We start from the raw sequence: 18,268 nt of genomic DNA, 5'->3' as shown, positions 1-18,268 counted from the left end.
AACTTGCCCACCCGAAGTTGACAATTGCCCTGCCTGCTGCAACACCATATTACATCAGGCTATGACTTTCTTTTAACATTGTGACCTTTTTGATTTATGAAACCTCTGAGCTTCTTCTTGGAGAGCAAATGATGGGTCAAGCATGTGGATCATACAATATACGGGACACTGGCCTGTGCAACAACGCCTGCACGCAGCTGCACATATCGTTTTTATCATATTTATTTATTTGTGTCCATTCATACAGCTAACCTTTACATTTTACAGACACTCATCTGACTAATGTCTCACTTCAGCAGTATGCAAAAATGCTGTATTGTTACTCATTTTATGTCTTGGATACAAATAACGTGTGGTGACATTAAAAATATGAGTACAAAATTGCTAATCAAATGCATGTGTTTGCTAACTAAGAAATGTTTAATTGGAAAACTCTAATCAATTTTTCTAAACTAATTTATGCCTTGGTCTATTTTTGCAAAAACATGTTTGCTGATCTCTAAACCTATTTAGCACATCTATTAAGGGCTTAATATTTGGACTAATATTTGGACTAATAGCGGATTCATGTGATGCGTTATGCGTTATGAAAGCTACCCTGAATACAAGCACCCATTTGTGTATCAGAGAGAATTTCTGGCCTGGAGCTGTCACAGAATTTCTTAGTGGCATATGTAACCAGACAACCTTTATTTGTTCTGATTTTACTTTGTAATGCTGAAATGTCGAAGACATGGCAGCCATTTAATGGAATTATAGAAAGCTCCCATGTTTCCTGGAATAGCAAGATGTCAAATGTAGATATGACGGAGACAAAGTCTGGACACCCACATGTTTTGCTTAGTCCAGCTATATTCCAGGATGCTATTAATAAATGTCCTGGATGGATCCTAGGCGTGCCTAGAACTGCACCTGCACGGGAGATAGGTATTTTAATAAACTGGTCGGACAGTTTCACTTGAGGTAAACGAACTAGCACTCGCTATAGGACTATAGGCCTCATATCCATAATATCTGCAGCATCCAGAAAATGTGGGGGCTCTAATCCCACTGTTGCCTTCAAGTTAACATTTGGGCCACAGAAGTTGCCCAATGTATAGCTCTGGGCAGTTCCATGGAGATGACAGTGTTCGTATAGATGGCATTGCTTTGCTCCATTATTTTAGCCTCAATCTCTATGTCTGACACCACATCCCGTTTGTTCCAAAATATATTTTGTATTCTGGTGCAAATTTTACTCTTACACAATATCCTCTGCAGTACAATCAGTCAGTGTTCACAACAGAGGAAGCATCAAATTAGATTTCTCAGCAATGCCTAGATGTTCCTGTAGAACTTTATCAAGTCTTCTTCTATAGGCGTTTTTATTGCCATGGATACAGCCCTTAAAAGAACATATTAATTTCTGTCTACTCCAGCTTTCCTTCAGATCAATCAGAGCTCTTTTGCCTTGTTGCATCGTACTTTCACTAGAGTTCACAGTTGACAGAGTACTGGGCTGGCGGTTCAGATTATAACCGATACTACCATCATGACGTGCCATGCCTAGCTCGTACAGGTAAGGCAGACTTATTATCAACTGTATGGCTCTTATTTGCAGATCTTTTTTGTGCGTCGTTGGTCTCCACAGAATCCAGTTGTAATTGCACTGCCATACTGATCTCATTCTGTGGTCTACCCATAATCCAATTGTGCAGCCCATGTTTCTGAGTGTACACAAAGAGTCCTGGGAGCCTCTCTACCTAGAACGAACATGGCAAAAATAACTGAGAAGATGCCCACTCGGGAGGGTCTGCAACCACGTTTTAGCCACCACCCTTCCATTTCAGGTTGGAAATCGCCATATAAGGGCATGCACTTCAGCGGTGGCCCAGTCCTGGACTCCCGGTCAGTGCTTGTGTATATAAACTTGCTGAGACTGAGTTTTGGGACTGTTTGGCCACAATCAACACTTCATACAGGTTATGTCCATCTGCTGGGCCGAATGTGAGGTGGAGGCTGTCCCTGATTGGTCACCCTCCGCCTGCTTGAATGTTCCATCTCCCTTCCATGTGTTGGCTGGAGCAGCCCACAGCATAAATTCTGGATAAGAGCATAGAACCTAGAATCATTCAAGATCATCGACCAGTAGATCCAAGCATCTGAAGTTGACGCTCCACCAGTGACCTACTGAGGACTGCTGCTGTGACCCGCATTTGCCAACCCCACCTCTGCATTTTGGCCCTCTGCCTTCAAATCAACTGGAAAGATCTGAAGAGGATGATTTCCTCCTCTGGTGGAACCATCCAGTCTAAAGCTCTGATCTGCACCCATCACCTTTGCAAGGCAAAAGTCATCCCTCAGCCTTCATTTGGCCTGTACCTGCCAAGAACTGGACTGTAGCTTTTCATTGGTCCCTTCCTTCCTCATCACTGGAAACTTTGTTTGCGCCTTGATGCCTCTGGGCTAAGCACGCTTTATAAATGTCAAATAAATAAATAAAATAAATAAATCTTCAGAGCACTGCTGGGACCTTTCCGGCCTACTGCTGCCATCTCTCATCATGTGGAAGAACCTGCTCAAACCCACGGTTTTACCGCTCTGCTCCAGACAGACTGCTAACACCATCCTGGGTCACACCAATGCCCGCTCCCATTTGCTGCTCCTGAGGAGTTTTCTGGTGCTGCTGAAACTGAAATTGTGCCATCTTCCCTTTGTCGAGAGACCTCTGCAAGGGCCTGGCCTAACTGTCAGTGGATCCATGAACTGGCAGCTTGTGAGTTTTCAGTGATTTCATCCCTAGTTCCCACTGATTCCATCTCCCGTGGTGTCAGTGGAGTTACAAACTGGAGTCCAAAGGTTAAGATATCTTATATCTCTTTACAGTGCCTTATCCCCATTTACTTGCATCTGTTAAACCTTGTTTAAAAAATAGTTAGCTTAACGGGCCAAAGGCGGTAGAGGCGGAGCCTTGATTAGGAGTCCTCACATGTACCATGTGGGGCCTGGGACTGGTAGTCTACCCTTGCCATATTCAGGGTTTAACTGGGACTTTACTATAGGATATTTTTACTAAAACCTGTATAATAGGATCACCTACCTTTAACAGATTGATCTCTGAAAATGGTAGGTGTGGACTTCCTAAGCATTGTTCTTATGTGTTGAGATATACTAGCCCTTTTTGGACTTGTGAAACTCCTCCTGACCATTTAACCCCACTTGAGCTATTACCAAATTTTGGTTGTATATTGTAATTTAGTAATTGTACTTGCCAGTAGTATGCTGAACTTGTTGCTTGCATGTGTTGAATTAATTGTACATTTTTGTACTTAACTGTGTGACCCTTATCAGACTTTGCTCTTGTTAACTGTATTTCACACCAAGTCTACCCCCTCCTGAGTCCAAGCCTAACTTCTCAGCTGCCCTACAATTGATGGTTTGATCAGAGACTTTAGTGTGAAACTGGTTGCACCTTTGGGTTGGCTCGTCAGACCCCCTCAGTAGAGCAGGTTCTGCAAAAGCAGGCATGTAGTGAATGCAAGACTGCTTCTATTGCAGATTCAGAGGTATCGCTCTCTATACAAATACAATGCGCTGTTGTCTTGTTGGAAAACCAAGGAAGACCAAAATGCTCAATCAACAAACTCATCCCACTGAATCGTTACTTTTTCCCCAAAAATGGGCACTGCCACAGGAGTATTGTGAGTAGTTAGGTACAACCTTCTGTTAAAAGTTTGCAAATTCAAATGAATGTTGGGTCTCTTTTACTGAGGATGGAGGAGGCCCATGCAATCCAAAACTACATAGGTTTTCTTCCATCAAATTAAAGGAAACATTTCCTGATTCTTTCCTATGGTGAAAAGCAGAACATAATAGCATTTGTACAAGGACCCTGAGGTCAACATGAACCCATCAACAAAATTGGGTAACAACTCCTGTTCAGAAGGCACATCTTTCTCACATGCCTAATTCAGGTCCAACTACAATTTGAAGGCCTTGAAATGATAATTTCTGACACCATAAGGGAAATTCTGGACTGCCAAAAAGGTTATATTGCGAGCAATAATAGAGGACCACCAGATGATCGGTGGCTCTTTTTTGGTAATATTCAAAAAGGAGTTCTTTTCATGATTCACACATGATAAGTGTATTCGAACATTGCATGGAAGTTTGTGAGAAATCCCCTATAGTGGTCAAAAAAAGTTTCAAAGCCTGTGACCAAAACGGTCAACCATGATAAAGTACTCCCACACAGACTGCTGATGAAAAATTCCTTTTTAGGCTTTTCTTTTCTGAATTCATTGGGCCGGGAGGATAGCTCAGGGACAGCACGTTTGTCTTGGAAGCAAGACAACGTAGAGTAACACAGTTTAGAATCCTGCTCCCAATTCCAAGATGGCGGCCATCTGAGATGGACGTGAGTGAGCTGCCTCGTCCCCGCCGGGCCGCCTCATAAGCAAGATAGAGAAGCTACGTGTGTCCAGGTCAGCGGCCGGGACACTTGAATGGTGGCGGTACGCATCCAGAATATCAAGAACTGGAAGAGGAGATTGCGATGGGAGGCGCTGGTGAGGAGAGCTGAACGAAAGCTGGAGGTGATCTACGCACACAAAGAGAATCTGGAGCTGACGGAAAGGGAGATCCGACGAGAGGAGACAGGTGCTGTGAGAGCAAGTGCAGCGCGAATCGGGTAGGTCAGTCTCTTGAGGGCCAGGTCACAGAAAAAGACAGGAGGCTGGGCGGATCAGCTACCGGCAGGACACTCTAAGGAAAATGGAAGCCGGGGAGTAGGACGTGAACACGCCAGAACAGCATCGCCGAGGTAGCAGAGGCAAGGATGATTCAGCGAATGGAAATTAAGATGAGGGAAATCTAAATCCTGCACCCCCACAAGTCCTCCGAGGGCCACCAAAATAAATAAATAGGATGAGGTGAGGCATGCAGCTGGTCTGACTCGCTCCCTGAATTTGGACATTCCACCCAACCTGGGAGGACTTTGGAAGAAGCTGAGTGCATGGTGGCGGAGCGGCTACAATTTTTGGAGGCTTCCCTTAGGACAATGAGTGGCACCCCATGAAGTGGGGTTCAAGTGACAGCACATGAAAATAAGGGAAGTCCAGATTCAAATAGTGAGGAGGAGTTCAGTTAATTACAAATTACAACTTCCTATACCATTAGCCCCGGCATTGGGAGGAGACAGGCCAGGAGGACATAGCTATCCCTGGATCTCTATCCGTTAGTGTACACTGGAATAGGGTGAAACACAGTTAAAAGGTACACAAAGAAGTGTACATTTTCTGTTCTTTTCGCTACAGTGTACAGCAGGAAATACATTGCTCGAGCATACATAATAGCTCCAGATGTCCAAAAGCAAGGGGAAGGCAGCAATGGGGGGGCAGAAATCGCCAACAAAAACAAGGATAGCAGCATCAAAAAACGGTGGGGGGCAGAGACATCATCTCAGGTGGTATGAGGTGAGGAGAAACAGGACACACCAGTGCAGTCGAGTCTAGGAATAGTGGTCATGGCAATGTACAAAGAAGATCTGCAACAGTGCTTTAAAGAATTTCAGGATGAATTCATGATAACTGTTAAATCCCAATTTGCTCAATTAAAAGCTGAAATGAAGCAATCCCTGCAGGAGCTGAAGACCGATGTGGCAAAGTTGCAAGAAAGGGTCGATACGACGGAGAGAGCATTACAGGATCTGGTGAAGATTCAAGCAAAAAAAACGAGACCTTGTAACATCTTTCTCGCCTCTCACACAATGGATTGTTGGTTGTTGGGGTTGGGGGTTGGTTTAGGGGAGTTAATAAGGGGTTAAGTGGGAGGGAACAAGGGAGGGAGGTGTGGGATCTGCCAGGGGGAAGAGGTGGAGAAGAGTATATGTACAACTAAACGGGACATGTGTAATACTAAGCTGCAATGGCATTAGTTAAAATCTTGTCTTATAATGTGAGAGGCATGAACACACCAGTTAAGAGGACAAAGTTAGAGAGATATGTGAAAGGGGAGAAACCTGAAATCCTAATGTACCAAGAGACCCGCATCCGGAAAATGGATAAAGGGAAACTCAGGCTTAACGGTTACTCCAATCTATATCAGGCTAGGGTGTTAATTGCAATAAGTGATAGAATAATGGTATATGTCATGGACACTAGGATGGATGCGGGAGGGAATCAGTCTTTCTTAACATAACACTTGGGCCCCTGACTTACACATTGGCAAATGTATATTCTCCCAATAAAGGACAAGACAAATTCTTAAGAGGGGCGCTTTCACAAATGGAGGGATTTTCTAAAGGGGATATAATATTAACAGGAAACTTTAATAGGGCATCGCCCCCCCCCCCCCCGATAGATAGGAGCTCAGGAGACGCTCATTATAGGCGCCCTCTAAAGCGCTGGAGCAAAAAATCACTACTTTAGCTTTACCGAGAGACAAAAGGACAAGACAAGGGATACACATTCTACTCCCATGTACATATATTCCAGTCCAGACAAGATTATATATGGGTATGCACAAGGTTGTTGGGGAGGTTCATATAGATGGGACTGGGAGTTATCTCTTTATTCGACCACGCTCCACTGCTAATGAAGATAGTGTTGGGGAATATAACAGGGGACCTATGGCGGTGGACATTTCCAACTGACATTATACAAGATGCGGTTTTAACAGGACGTTTAAAGGATAAAATCGAGACATATTTTGTTGAGAATGAGAGCCAGGGAATGGCTCAGAAAGTGGTGTGGGATGCCTTCAAGGCGGTAATGAGAGGGAATCACATAGCAATAAAAACGGCAAGGGATAAATAAAGAGGGTCACAAGAAGCGGAACGGAAAGGGTGATAGCGTGTATACCCGTAGCCAGACTATTATGGCTTAAGGGGAAACACTGACCACCTAATGTACATAACAGCAAGATAGCGGGCTTAGTGACAGAAGTTTGGGACACAGCAATGAAGGAGGGGGCCCTATCCCCGAGCCCGTCTCCATTCCTCCTGATGTTTCATAATCCCGAATTCCCTCCAGGTATGGAACGAGGAGCCTTTACAAAATGGAAGGAAGCCGGCTGTGATAAAATAAGAGGGGGACTAGTGAATAAAGTGAAAGAGATACAGGTGGAAATGGAGAAGGGTTCAAATAGGACTTTGCAGAGGGAATTGAAACATAAGCAGGGCCACTTGGAGGTGTTTTGAACGAAACAAGCCGACAAAGCCTTACTGTTTACGAGGCAATATTACTATATAAAAGCGAATCAAGCAGATAAGCTGTTAGCTAGACAACTTAAGGGGGAAACACGCACCCGTACAGTCTTGAAGTTAAAAAAGATGGTCGGGGGATCAGCGATGACTAACAAAAACATCCTGGGCATATTCCAGAACTATTATGTGTCCCTGTATACATCTGATAATCCAGGGGGGGGAGACAAGAAATATACTTGAACAAGGTCCCAATGCCAAAAATCTCCCAGGAAGATAGAGAGAGATTAGAGGAGGATATTTAGGAGGAGGAGGTGACGAAGGTTATTCAGACTCTTCCGAGAAGTAAGGCTCCGGGGCAGGATGGATACCCAGTGACTTTCTATAAAATATTCCTTGACACGTTAGCTCCACGACTTACCCATTCATTTAATTCATTTAGACAAAAGGGTAAGATCATGGATTCAATGAATGAGGCCAGGATGATTGTGCTTCCAAAACTAGGTAAAGACACAACACTTCCGGGGTCGTAAAGGCCCTTAGCTCTGATAAATACTGATGTCAAAATGTATACTAAAATATTGGTGAATCAATTGATGGATCTCCTGCATAGAGGCATAGGGTTAGACCAATCAGGGTTCATACCTAGGAGGCAGACTAGTGATAATATTCGCAGGGTTTACCATCTGATAGAAAACAAAAAGGCTATCATAAAGACATCAGCTTTATTGATTTCTTGAGATGCAGAAAAAGCGTTTGATAGAGTCGAGTGGTCACTATTATTTTGAACAATGGAAAATATGGGGTTTGGCGCAGGGTTTTTGAGAATGGTCCGAGCGAACCACCAGGCTCCTTTGATCCGAGTGGCAATTAATGGTACTCTATCTAGTGAGATAGCAGTGACCCGCAGCACGTAACACGGATGCCCATATCCCCTCTTTTATATGCTATCTATTTGGATCCTCTGTTAGCGAAGATTTGGGATACGGATGCGATTAAAGTTATAAACATGGCCAGTGAATAGCATACGACGATGGCATTCGCAGACAATATGCAAATTGCAATAGAGGATCCAGAAAAGTCATTACCATCATTGTGGGCGGAACTAGAGGAATATGGTGTGGTTTCAGGTTTAAAAATGAACAGGCTGAAATCTGAAATATTGAAATTATCAGTAAACCCATCTGATTTGGAGAGGTTGAGAGCTCCCTTTCAACTGAAAGTGGCAGAGAAGGGTATTACCTATTTAGGAGTAATTCTGACAAACTCATTCGAGCATACATAGAGAGCAAACTATCCCCAACTATTTATAAAAGTCAAAAATGATTTGCAGAGGTGGATTCCTCTACTGTGCTCATGGTTATGGAGGTTTACAGTAATAAAAATGGTGATCCTTCCTAGAATATTGTATCACTTTCAGGCACTCCCTCTCAGTGTGCTGAAAAACATTTTTTTAATCCCTCACAAAACTCATTTCATTCTACAAATGGCAAAATAAACCCTCTAGGATAGGACGAATACTTTGACGGCTCCAAGACAAAGGGGTGGGGGGGGGGTGCTACCACACTTTTGCAGATATAATATGGCGGCACAATTGAGAATAATAAGGGAATGGTTTGCGGGGGAAAGACAGAAGGTATGGGCAAGACAGGAAAGGGCGATAGAGTGTATACCCGTAGCCGGACTATTATGGCTTAAGGGGAAACACTGACTGTCTAATGTACATATCAGCAAGATAGTGGGCTTAGTGACAGAAGTGTGGGACTCAGCAATGAAGGAGGGGGGCCCTATCCCCAAGCCCGTCTCCATTCCTCCTAATGTTTCATAATCCCAAATTCCCTCCAGGTATGGAGTCTTTACCAAGTGCAAGGAAGCCGGCTGTGATAAAATAAGAGATATGCTCCAAGATCAGACGATTAGAACATTTGAGGACTGCATAATTAATATTGGCATAACAGAGGAAGACAGAATGTGATACATCCAACTGAAGCATTGGCTATCTAGCGTTAAAACTGCTGTCCAGAGACAGTTAACTCCCTTTGAAACAAATATTATGACACATACGGGTTCAAGAAAATGTATTTTGATATTATATACATTTTTAAATAACGACACAACTCAGGTTTAATGGAAATTGAGAAAGAGGTGGGAGAACACATAAGGTAAGGTCATGTTAATAGAATAATGGGAACACCTCTGGGGAATTATACCAAAACGAACCCGCTCCATACAAGTAAGGGAAATGTGATATAAGGTGATGTACCAATGGCACTATACTAATGAGAGGCTAAACTCTATGTATCTGACCACATTGATTTTCTGCTGGAGGGGCTGTAAGGTTAAGGGGGATTGGAGACATATATGGTGGGACTGTCCAGTTTTGCAACCATTTTGGGTCAAGATAAAGGTGCATTTGGAGGGAATGTTTCAGGATTTGAGTTCCATGGAAACAGAGGTGTGGTTATGTGGTCTTTGGGACCCTAAAGTTAAGTCCTACACTAACCGGCAGAAACGCACTTTCATGCTACTGCTCATAGCAGAGTGGTTAGAGGTTTCACAAAGGTGGGAAAAACATGAAGGCCTACAGAGCAGGACTGGTCTCGGAAGATATGGAACTTTCTATCGATGGAATGGGCCTCGTATGTACTTCAGGGAGAGCAAGCCGCCCTCAAACAGGACTGGGACGGTGTGGTGACTTATCTCCAACAGCACTATATGAAACAATGGAGCCCGCACAGTGTACGGATTATGGACATATTTCAAGTGCAGTAAAAAAAAGCCATGCCTCAGTAAGAAAACATCACCTCCTTGCTCACTGCAAAAATACTCCCCCACCACCATCTAAGAACAGACATCATGTTGGTGTTGCCCTCAATGCCAATAAAAAATGCAATACCACAATTAGAAAACATTTCCTTGCTGGCTACACAAATGCCTCTCCCTCCCCTCACGTAAGAACACACATCATGCCATGACACAGAAAGAAAATGTCATGTTGCCTACCCCACTATGCTATAAATCCCCACCCAACCCCCTGCTTCATTTAATAACTCTCATGAAGCTGGCTTTGCCCAAAAATGCCAGGAAAACATGTCATGACACTGGAGGAAAACATCCATGCTCCAATGCCCCCGGGCCCGAGCCTCGGATGCACACATCCATACCCATTCCCCCACCAGTCACTCACCCATAGAGCTTCTCTCTCAATCATTAACATGTGCACACAGTACAGTCACACTGGATTCTCCACACATGCATCCAGAACATTCACTTTGCATTCACATTCTCATGTGCACTCACACCCATACATACACACCATTCACACTGAACTCCCATTCATACATTCATGCGTCAGGAATGAAACTGAGAGTTTAGGAACAAGGATAGGTAAATCCCGAACTAACTGACGTAGCGCTTGTATGCTTCTAAGAAAGTAGCAATGCACCGGACTCCTGGCAGATCCTGTTGATATGTTGCTTGGGACTTAGTGACCTCAGCGTTCTGCAGTGCGTCCTGGGAGAGAACGACTAGATTGCTGTGTTTGGAATGGCCATAAGCTGGGGAGGCCATGTTGGAATACGTCCGGGAAAGGTAGTCTGCCTTACAGAACATTACATACATGCACACAGACATACAAAAAATCCTTTTCTGTTTTTTGATCAGTTCAGAGGGACTTGACGCTCCTCTCCAGGCCTCCGGCTCCCACGCTCCATGCACACAGGAACCAGGAAGCACGGAGAGCTTCCTGGTTCCTGACCTGCACGGTGGAGTTGAAGCACCTCCATCTAGCTCTGCAACTGCTGCTCATGCACTCTGACTTTAGAAAGGAACTATTTATTTCTAAAGTAACAGTGCTGAGGTGGTGGGGCCACTCGCACTGTGGGGGCTACGGAAGCCCACGATATGCCGGTGGTAAGTGGTATTAGTTTACTTACCCTGGCACCAACCGAGAGAGACAGAGACAGAGAGACAGAGAGAGAGAAAGGGAAAGATAGAGGGAGGAAGACAGACAGAAAGAAGCAAGTAGACTGTATGTGTCTGACACCTGTTATAAGAACTCCCAGTGGAACTGTTGTAGAAATATGTAGATATATTTTAGATTTGTCTGATTGAACAGCAGAGTTTCAGTCAGTAGATATGGATATACCTCGATATGAAAATAAGGTGACGGGGAAGAGCTGCAGCGAGGTAAAACACATGTGAGACCAGTTTGATGACAAAATCATAGATTTCTGTATATCGCATACAACGAGCTGGCAAGTGACTGCGTCCGCAAAATGACACCTTTTCTTAGAACATTGGGCCTCATTCCGAGTATGGCGGTCTGGAAATAAGGGGACCGGTCCCACGATACAGGCACCCTTTCTGGACCGCCACACTCCAACTCTGCCTTTCTGGGCCGTTGTGCCCAGCAGGTCTGACCTGCCAGGCGCAACGGCCCCGGTAGCTGGAGTTGTCACGGGAGCACCAGCACCGTTAGCAACAGTGCTGGTGCTTCCGTGTCCCCATTCCCCTGGAGTCCTACAGGACTCCAGGGGAACGGGGACTTACACTTTCCACTGCCTGATATCCCGGGCCACAGGGACTTGTAATGTCAATGGCAGAAACGGTGTTACAAGTTCCGCTGCACATTTTCCTCTCCTTCTAATGTAACATAACAATTAAGCACCTATTGTTTTTTCAAGGATTGCCCCATGGAACCCGTTACATCTTGGAGCGCGCTATCTCTTGCTTGGATGTAAATGTTTTTGTGTTTGTGCAATCTGACTTTGATTATGTGTTGTGTCTTTCACAGGGCCTACTTTGTTGCTTTTGTGGCTACCATGTGTATGAACTGTACAATCGCTGCATACCTCTGCTGGGACTGGTTCGACATTATGGGACGGAACCTTTTCCTCGGAATGGGGTTCCTCTTTCTCATCGTCATCGCTATCATTTCCGGAGGCATGACTGCAATCTGTGTATGTTCCTCCATTTTCTATTATGCTCTGCTCTTCTTGCCTAAAAGTATGTTGACAATTCGATTTCTACTATTCACTGCACTGTTGTCAATTTAGTTCTTCCAGGATAAAATACTGATGAATTGCCCAAAACGTAATCAACATCGGAAGATGACTGATACTCATATGACGGAGCATATTTTGAAATAAGCCCCTAAAGTATCAATCTGTCTTGCTTGTTTCGATGCCAGGGTGCACTGTTGAGACTGTCCAGCTGTTAAGTGAATTTTCACCAGTCTGAGATGTGCATTGAAGGGGTGTTGTCCAGCCTGGTGGGAGGGAATAGGAGTAGTGACTGATAAAGGCAGGACCTATTAATTTAAGAATCAGCATGTGTTAAGACGCCAGAGTACAATAAACTGGGCCCACAGGGTATTTAGCTGAATTTTAAAATCACATCTAGAGAACCACCTAGAAACATACCATTTAACATGTTACTCAGCATTATGTGCTAGCCCTTTGTATGCAAAGTATATACTAATGTGTGGTTGTTCAGATGGGCTTATGAGGGATATCACTTGAATGCCTGCAAGGACAAAATAAAACACTGAGAGCAGAACAATGAAAACAATGGCACCTGAGGCAGATCACCGACCAGTAATGGAAGTAGAGCTCCATATTGGACGGGATCACAGTGTTGGTGGAGGGAAAAGTGGGGAAATCGCAAGCAGAAAAAGGGGGATCCGCGGTGGTCCACTTGAATAAAAGTTAAAATTGAGGAATGCCAATGCAGGGTCAAAAGTCAGCGAGAGAGACGGGGTGGGTGCAGGGTGAACCGTGACAAGTGGGACTGGGGCAGGTTAAGGGATGCTCAGTATTGGGGGAAACAGGACAGGGCCCCACGTGCAGCAAGTGACGAGGTAGGTGTTCCAGGTGCAGAAAATGTCAGCAGTCAGGAAAGGTTGGCATAAAGACTGTTACAATAGCAGGAAGGAGGTGTCAAGCCGCTTAGAGTCGTCAATGAGTTAATCTCTGCAAACGGGCAATGAGGAGCAATCATGGAAAAAAACATAAAAAGAGACACGTGTCATGTTGATGTGCAAACAATTATGATCCTATCTTGTCCTATTCAATGCTGCACTAATAGTCCTGATGCCTTAGATGGGTATTATGTTGGGTTGGAGCTCTCTAGCTGGTTTTGACAGTCTTGAAAACCTTCATACAATACACATCCAGCTACTTCCACTCACTTTTATGATTGTTCATTATTTTTTTTATCTTTAAATGTCCTCAGGTTGATTAAATAAATACAAGTCAAAATCCAAATGTATAGCATGTTCAATTTAACTTTTCATATTTATAAACATATCCCTGCAAACATATGCATACAGCAGGATTAAAAACCAATATCCCAGTCATGTTGAAAGCAACTGAAAAAGCTGCACATCTGTAGGACCGCGGTGGTATAGCAAAGCACCAGACTCCAGAGTTGTGAAATGATTCAATCCTTCTATAATATTTATTCTATAGTTACTGGCCATGGCACCGAGTAAGAAGCCATGCCTGATCGTGTCCGTTTTTGCTTTACATAATTCACATAACCGACTGTGGGCCTGATTCACAGAAGCATTTCATCATGGTGTAATCCCATCGGAAAACGCTCTGTGAATCAGGACCTATGTCTCAGAATTTTATGCGATGTTCTCTCCGTTTCCCATAATAGAAGTCAACCTAAACTAGATTTTAAAATAAGCCTACTTATGACAACATATGGAAGACCATGTCTATAAAGTTAGCTAGACCTGCTTTCTCATATGGCAATAAGATCAGCGTAGACCGTGCTTTGTCTCCTTTCCTTTGTCTGGGATCATACTAATAATTTGAACTTTGTTGTTCAGAATGTAGTTAACCAGGATTCAGGTAAACCAATCCTTGTGCCCCAAGCCTTCAGACTGCTCAAGCTATCCCCCGTTTCAAACTCGTTCATTGTTACGATTGCTTCACGAATCAGGGCTTTTAATGAGTCTTTATTTGAGTTGACTTACATTTGCCCTGTGGGCAAGGATTTCCCAATTACGCTAAGATTTATAGGCAGGTGTCCAAACTGCTTCAATTTTACAGGATTCTTGATACCCAAATATGTTTTTCCATCTTACACTTTCTAAAATGCTAATCCTCCAAGGGGCCACTACACAATTGATTTTCGACTTTGAAACTTCCGCTGTGACAAACTGCCACATGTCAGTGAGGACCAGACACAAGACAGTCACAGATGTTATGCTTAAAAACCCTTAGGTATACTCTCAAAAAGGTCAGGAAGGGAGTGGGTTATGCCTACGGGAACTAGTGGTGCACCTATAATTGAAGAAAAGGCAACCTTATTGCCTGTGCAGGGATAAAATAATAGTGTCCCTTGGTTATATGCATGGACGTCCTGTTGCTCCCCTGGAACAGTCTCACATCCAAAGGTATGGCAGTAGTATTCCTCACAGGATCCCCTGTCCACAAAGCAAAAAGTCAAATTCATTCCTATGCTGGAGTGCTGGTCATCCTCAGCAATCCCAATCTTATAACTGAAATGTCGCTTTCATTTACTGTCTTCTTCACATTGGTAGCCTGGTCTTCTGGGTGAGTGTCTGTTTCTCTGTCAATCTTCCGCTCCTAGGAGGCTGTCTCTCAGGGTGTTTTATCATTGTCGTGCTGCGCCCATCCCCTAGGAGGCTGCTGTTCTGTGCCAGGGTTCCAGGTCTTTTTCTTCCTCTATGGGAGGCAGCCTTCAGGGCTTGGTTTTCCCACTCAGTTACTTATCTCCCCTTAGGAGGCTGCCCTTTTATGCCAGAGTTCTCTTCTCACTTTATGGCATCTTGGTTAGGCTAAACTTTCCTACTCCAGCCATGCGGTTGGCCCTCAGTGGCCAAATATATAGACTGAACTCTGCCACTCCAGCTATGGGTTGGGCCCTCCTAGGCCAAATGTTCTTTCCCCTCATTAGTCTGCTATTCCCTAGGTGCCAAGGTTGTCATCATGGAGCAGGGTCCCAGCAGTCTGGATGTTAGGGCCTTCAGAGAGTCTGGCTAGCCTCCAGGAGCTGCATGTCTCCTTCCTATCAACCTCTCTACTCTAGCACCACAACTTGTCCTCATTCTCCTTTCAGCTATGAGACCAACTGATCGGAAATCTGCATACACCCTTTTATACCCCTTCTTGACTCCTGTGGATTCCGAATTGGTTGGACTAGCCAACCAGGACATAAGAAGAATTCCATTGGTCATAAGCCTTGTAGTTTTACAGAGAAGTTATAAAGGCTATCCACCATCTTGGAATCATTCCTTGTGCTCTATGCCTAAATGCAGTGACTGACTTGTGGCCATCCAGCTTCTCTGTGCCCCCTGCTCTGAGGCTCATCTGAGGATGCTCCCTACTGTCAGCATGCTCATGGTGTCACCCTGCATAATGTTTGGCAAGTCGAGTTTCTGGAACAGGGGGAAAGGAAGTAATTTTCCCATTAAGTCCAATAGGGTTGGGGTGTAACTAGAACTTCCCCATTCTAGGAATACCTGAGGCATTGAGATAAGGATTCTTCATATCCCAAATCTGAGTAAGGTACGAAGCTAGGACTTTGCTCCAGTATGTTTTTGCAATGAGGAGGAGCTGTGCTTCTACCTTTAAACGCTATATGGCTACATGTTTCTCCCTCTTAGAAGGAAGGAAGGGGGGTTTCCAGGGTTGTACTAGCCCCCCCCAGTGACTTTCCCTTCTTGAACTCCATTTGGGAACCATCCCAGATACATTCTGGGATTTCAGTCTGAGAGTGCAATGTATTATGGGAAATGATGAAGTTCTGCTTCCTTTTCCCTCGTGCAGGTATCCCTAGCCATAATGCAAACTCCCTATAGTTTCTGGGTTTCAGTTGAGAAGAGGGCCCTGTCTGTGTCTCTACTCTTCCCCTGCAGGTTTTGCATTCTAAACCCAGTCAGACACTCACAAGTCCACTCCAGATTATCAATAGGTAAGTATGATGCATTATGGGAGGTGTAGTCTACAATTCTCTCAGTTTGCTAGGATGTCTCTAACAATTGGCAAACTGTCAGAGCTGATGTTTGAGCATGTGGAGAGGATGTAGGTGGGCTCTGTGTAATATACCCATGTTAACTTCAAGGAGCATGCCATCCTCAAAATATAGGGCTATGGACCTATGTCTTCATCACGCAGCCCAAAATAGTATTATGGGTTTAACCTTTGCGTCATAAAATGTAATACACAATAACCAGGCATAAAGTAGAAATAATTAAATCATCAATAGGATATGTTGTGCAATAACTATCGGTTTCTTTGAGGGGTGTGGCCAGCAGCCCTACAGTGAGGCTGTCTCATCTCTGTGCTCCCTCATGATCCTTGAAAAGATTAGCATTACATTACCTCAATTTCGATTAGAACCAGAGATACAGTGATCGGAATGAACACAGTATGGGACTACCGTGGCGTAGCTCCCGATTCCCTGCAAGAAGCAGTGTTTGGATTGCCGAGAGGGGCGGCCATGGAGGTGGCATAACAGCACCAGGATTGAAGCTGGAGAGCCCGAGGCGACCCAACAGATAATGAGAGGTCACCCATCCTCAACAACAGGATCGCTGAAGAGCGTGTGTCTGTGTGAGCGACTGGACGAAGACACGAGGCGGTGGACAGGAGCGAGGTCCCTTGGTCGGGATACGATGGGGGAGCGCGGTGCTGGCTGCATGGGGGTTTTTTGATTGCTGAAGGCACCTGGAGTGCTTGTCCAATGAGCACGATGATGCCCAGCAGGCAGACGGAAGCTGGGGAAGCCCCCAGGTGAGTCTGTGCTGTGCCTACCACATGCTGGCTGGGAAGAAGACTCGAGTAAAGGCCAAACAGTTCTCCATAGACCTTGTGGAGCCCTTTAAGATCTGCCCCTTACGCCTTTGAACATTGCTGGCATACTCGTGCGCCTACCCTACATAGTGTGGGGCATTGCTTCAGGGTGTGCGCCGCCCAGACCTGGGTAGGTATTTCTGGGCTCTGCCCCTGCTGATGCTGCATGCAACCTGTGCGGCTGCGATTGACTTACATACGCTGGCTTTATGCTGAGAGGCTGCTGGCTGTGCACTTCTGTGTGTCCCCAGCCGGCCCTCTCTGGAATAACAGGTATCAGCAGCCTTGGGTACAGAAGAGGTAGAAGGTGCCTTAATACTGTACGCAGTGGAACAAGCTGCGCTCACAGAGCAGACTATGCAAAGGGATGGCACGGAAGACTCAAGTAATCTTAGAAGATAAGAGACAGCACTGCATCAGGGGGATCCCTGGGGTGCGGAGCCTGGGATCTGGTAGGGTGGCGGAGCTGCTGATGGTCGCCAGACAAGTGCAGGACTCACTACAGAGGTTGGGGCTCCACCTCTGCCACATTTCGGCTGTGTTCTGGCAAGGAGCACACAAGGTTAGTTCACAAGACATTGAACCTATGCACAGCTGAACCTGCACAACTCAAAGCCACTTGCTCGAGCACAAAGCCCCTATATCAGCTTCAAATGCCTGACAGACACCATAGCCGCAATGCCAAATAGACAGTTATGGAGGCCTATGCGAGAAAAGGCGGAGGAAGCAAGGTCCAGTCGCCCACAACCACTGCAGAGGGTACTGTCCTGACACCTATGAATCAGCATGCAGAGTGCGATATTTTGGCAGCAACTGCGACATTGCAGGCCACCCTAAAGCATAATATCAACACGGTCATAGTCAATGCCGGCCTTCTACAATGAGATGTGCGTGCACTGGCCGAACGCCTGGACACCGCAGAAATGCAGGTGCAGGACGACACGGTCAATATAGCTAGCACTCAATCCCAGGCAGCCTAATTGGCTGACAAAGTGCAGGTGTTGGAGCATCGAAAGTGCAGAAGGAAGGGCCAGGAGGAATAACATTAAGATCCTATGTCAGCCTGAAGGAGAGGAGGGCAATGACCCAACGTCATACGTTAAAATCTACTACTACATGAAGTAGGTCCTGACCCGTTAGCGCAAGGTTTCACAGTACAGAGTCCACATAGATCTCTGGCAAGGAGACCTCTGCCTGGTGCCCCCCTCATCCCCCTGAGACCATTGATTGCTTAAATGATGAATTACATGGACAGGGA

General features: G+C 45.1%; 1 protein-coding gene across 2 annotated transcripts in view; it reads left to right on the top strand.

The window, feature by feature from the left end:
- The window catches only part of LOC138516180 (uncharacterized), a 341,043-nt gene that overhangs the window by 295,155 nt on the left and 27,620 nt on the right, over nt 1–18,268 (top strand). For both annotated transcript variants that reach the window (XM_069631112.1, XM_069631113.1), the window contains one exon: nt 11,976–12,141. In XM_069631112.1, the coding sequence (XP_069487213.1) occupies nt 11,976–12,141 (166 nt within the window). The remainder of the gene's footprint in view (nt 1–11,975; nt 12,142–18,268) is intronic.

Source organism: Ambystoma mexicanum, chromosome 6q (genome assembly GCF_040938575.1).
Source record: "Ambystoma mexicanum isolate Mex_15411 chromosome 6q, UKY_AmexF1_1, whole genome shotgun sequence".
Lineage (NCBI taxonomy): Eukaryota > Metazoa > Chordata > Amphibia > Caudata > Ambystomatidae > Ambystoma > Ambystoma mexicanum.
Note: the sequence above shows the minus strand (reverse complement) of the source record. Positions and strands in the feature narration are given on the sequence as shown.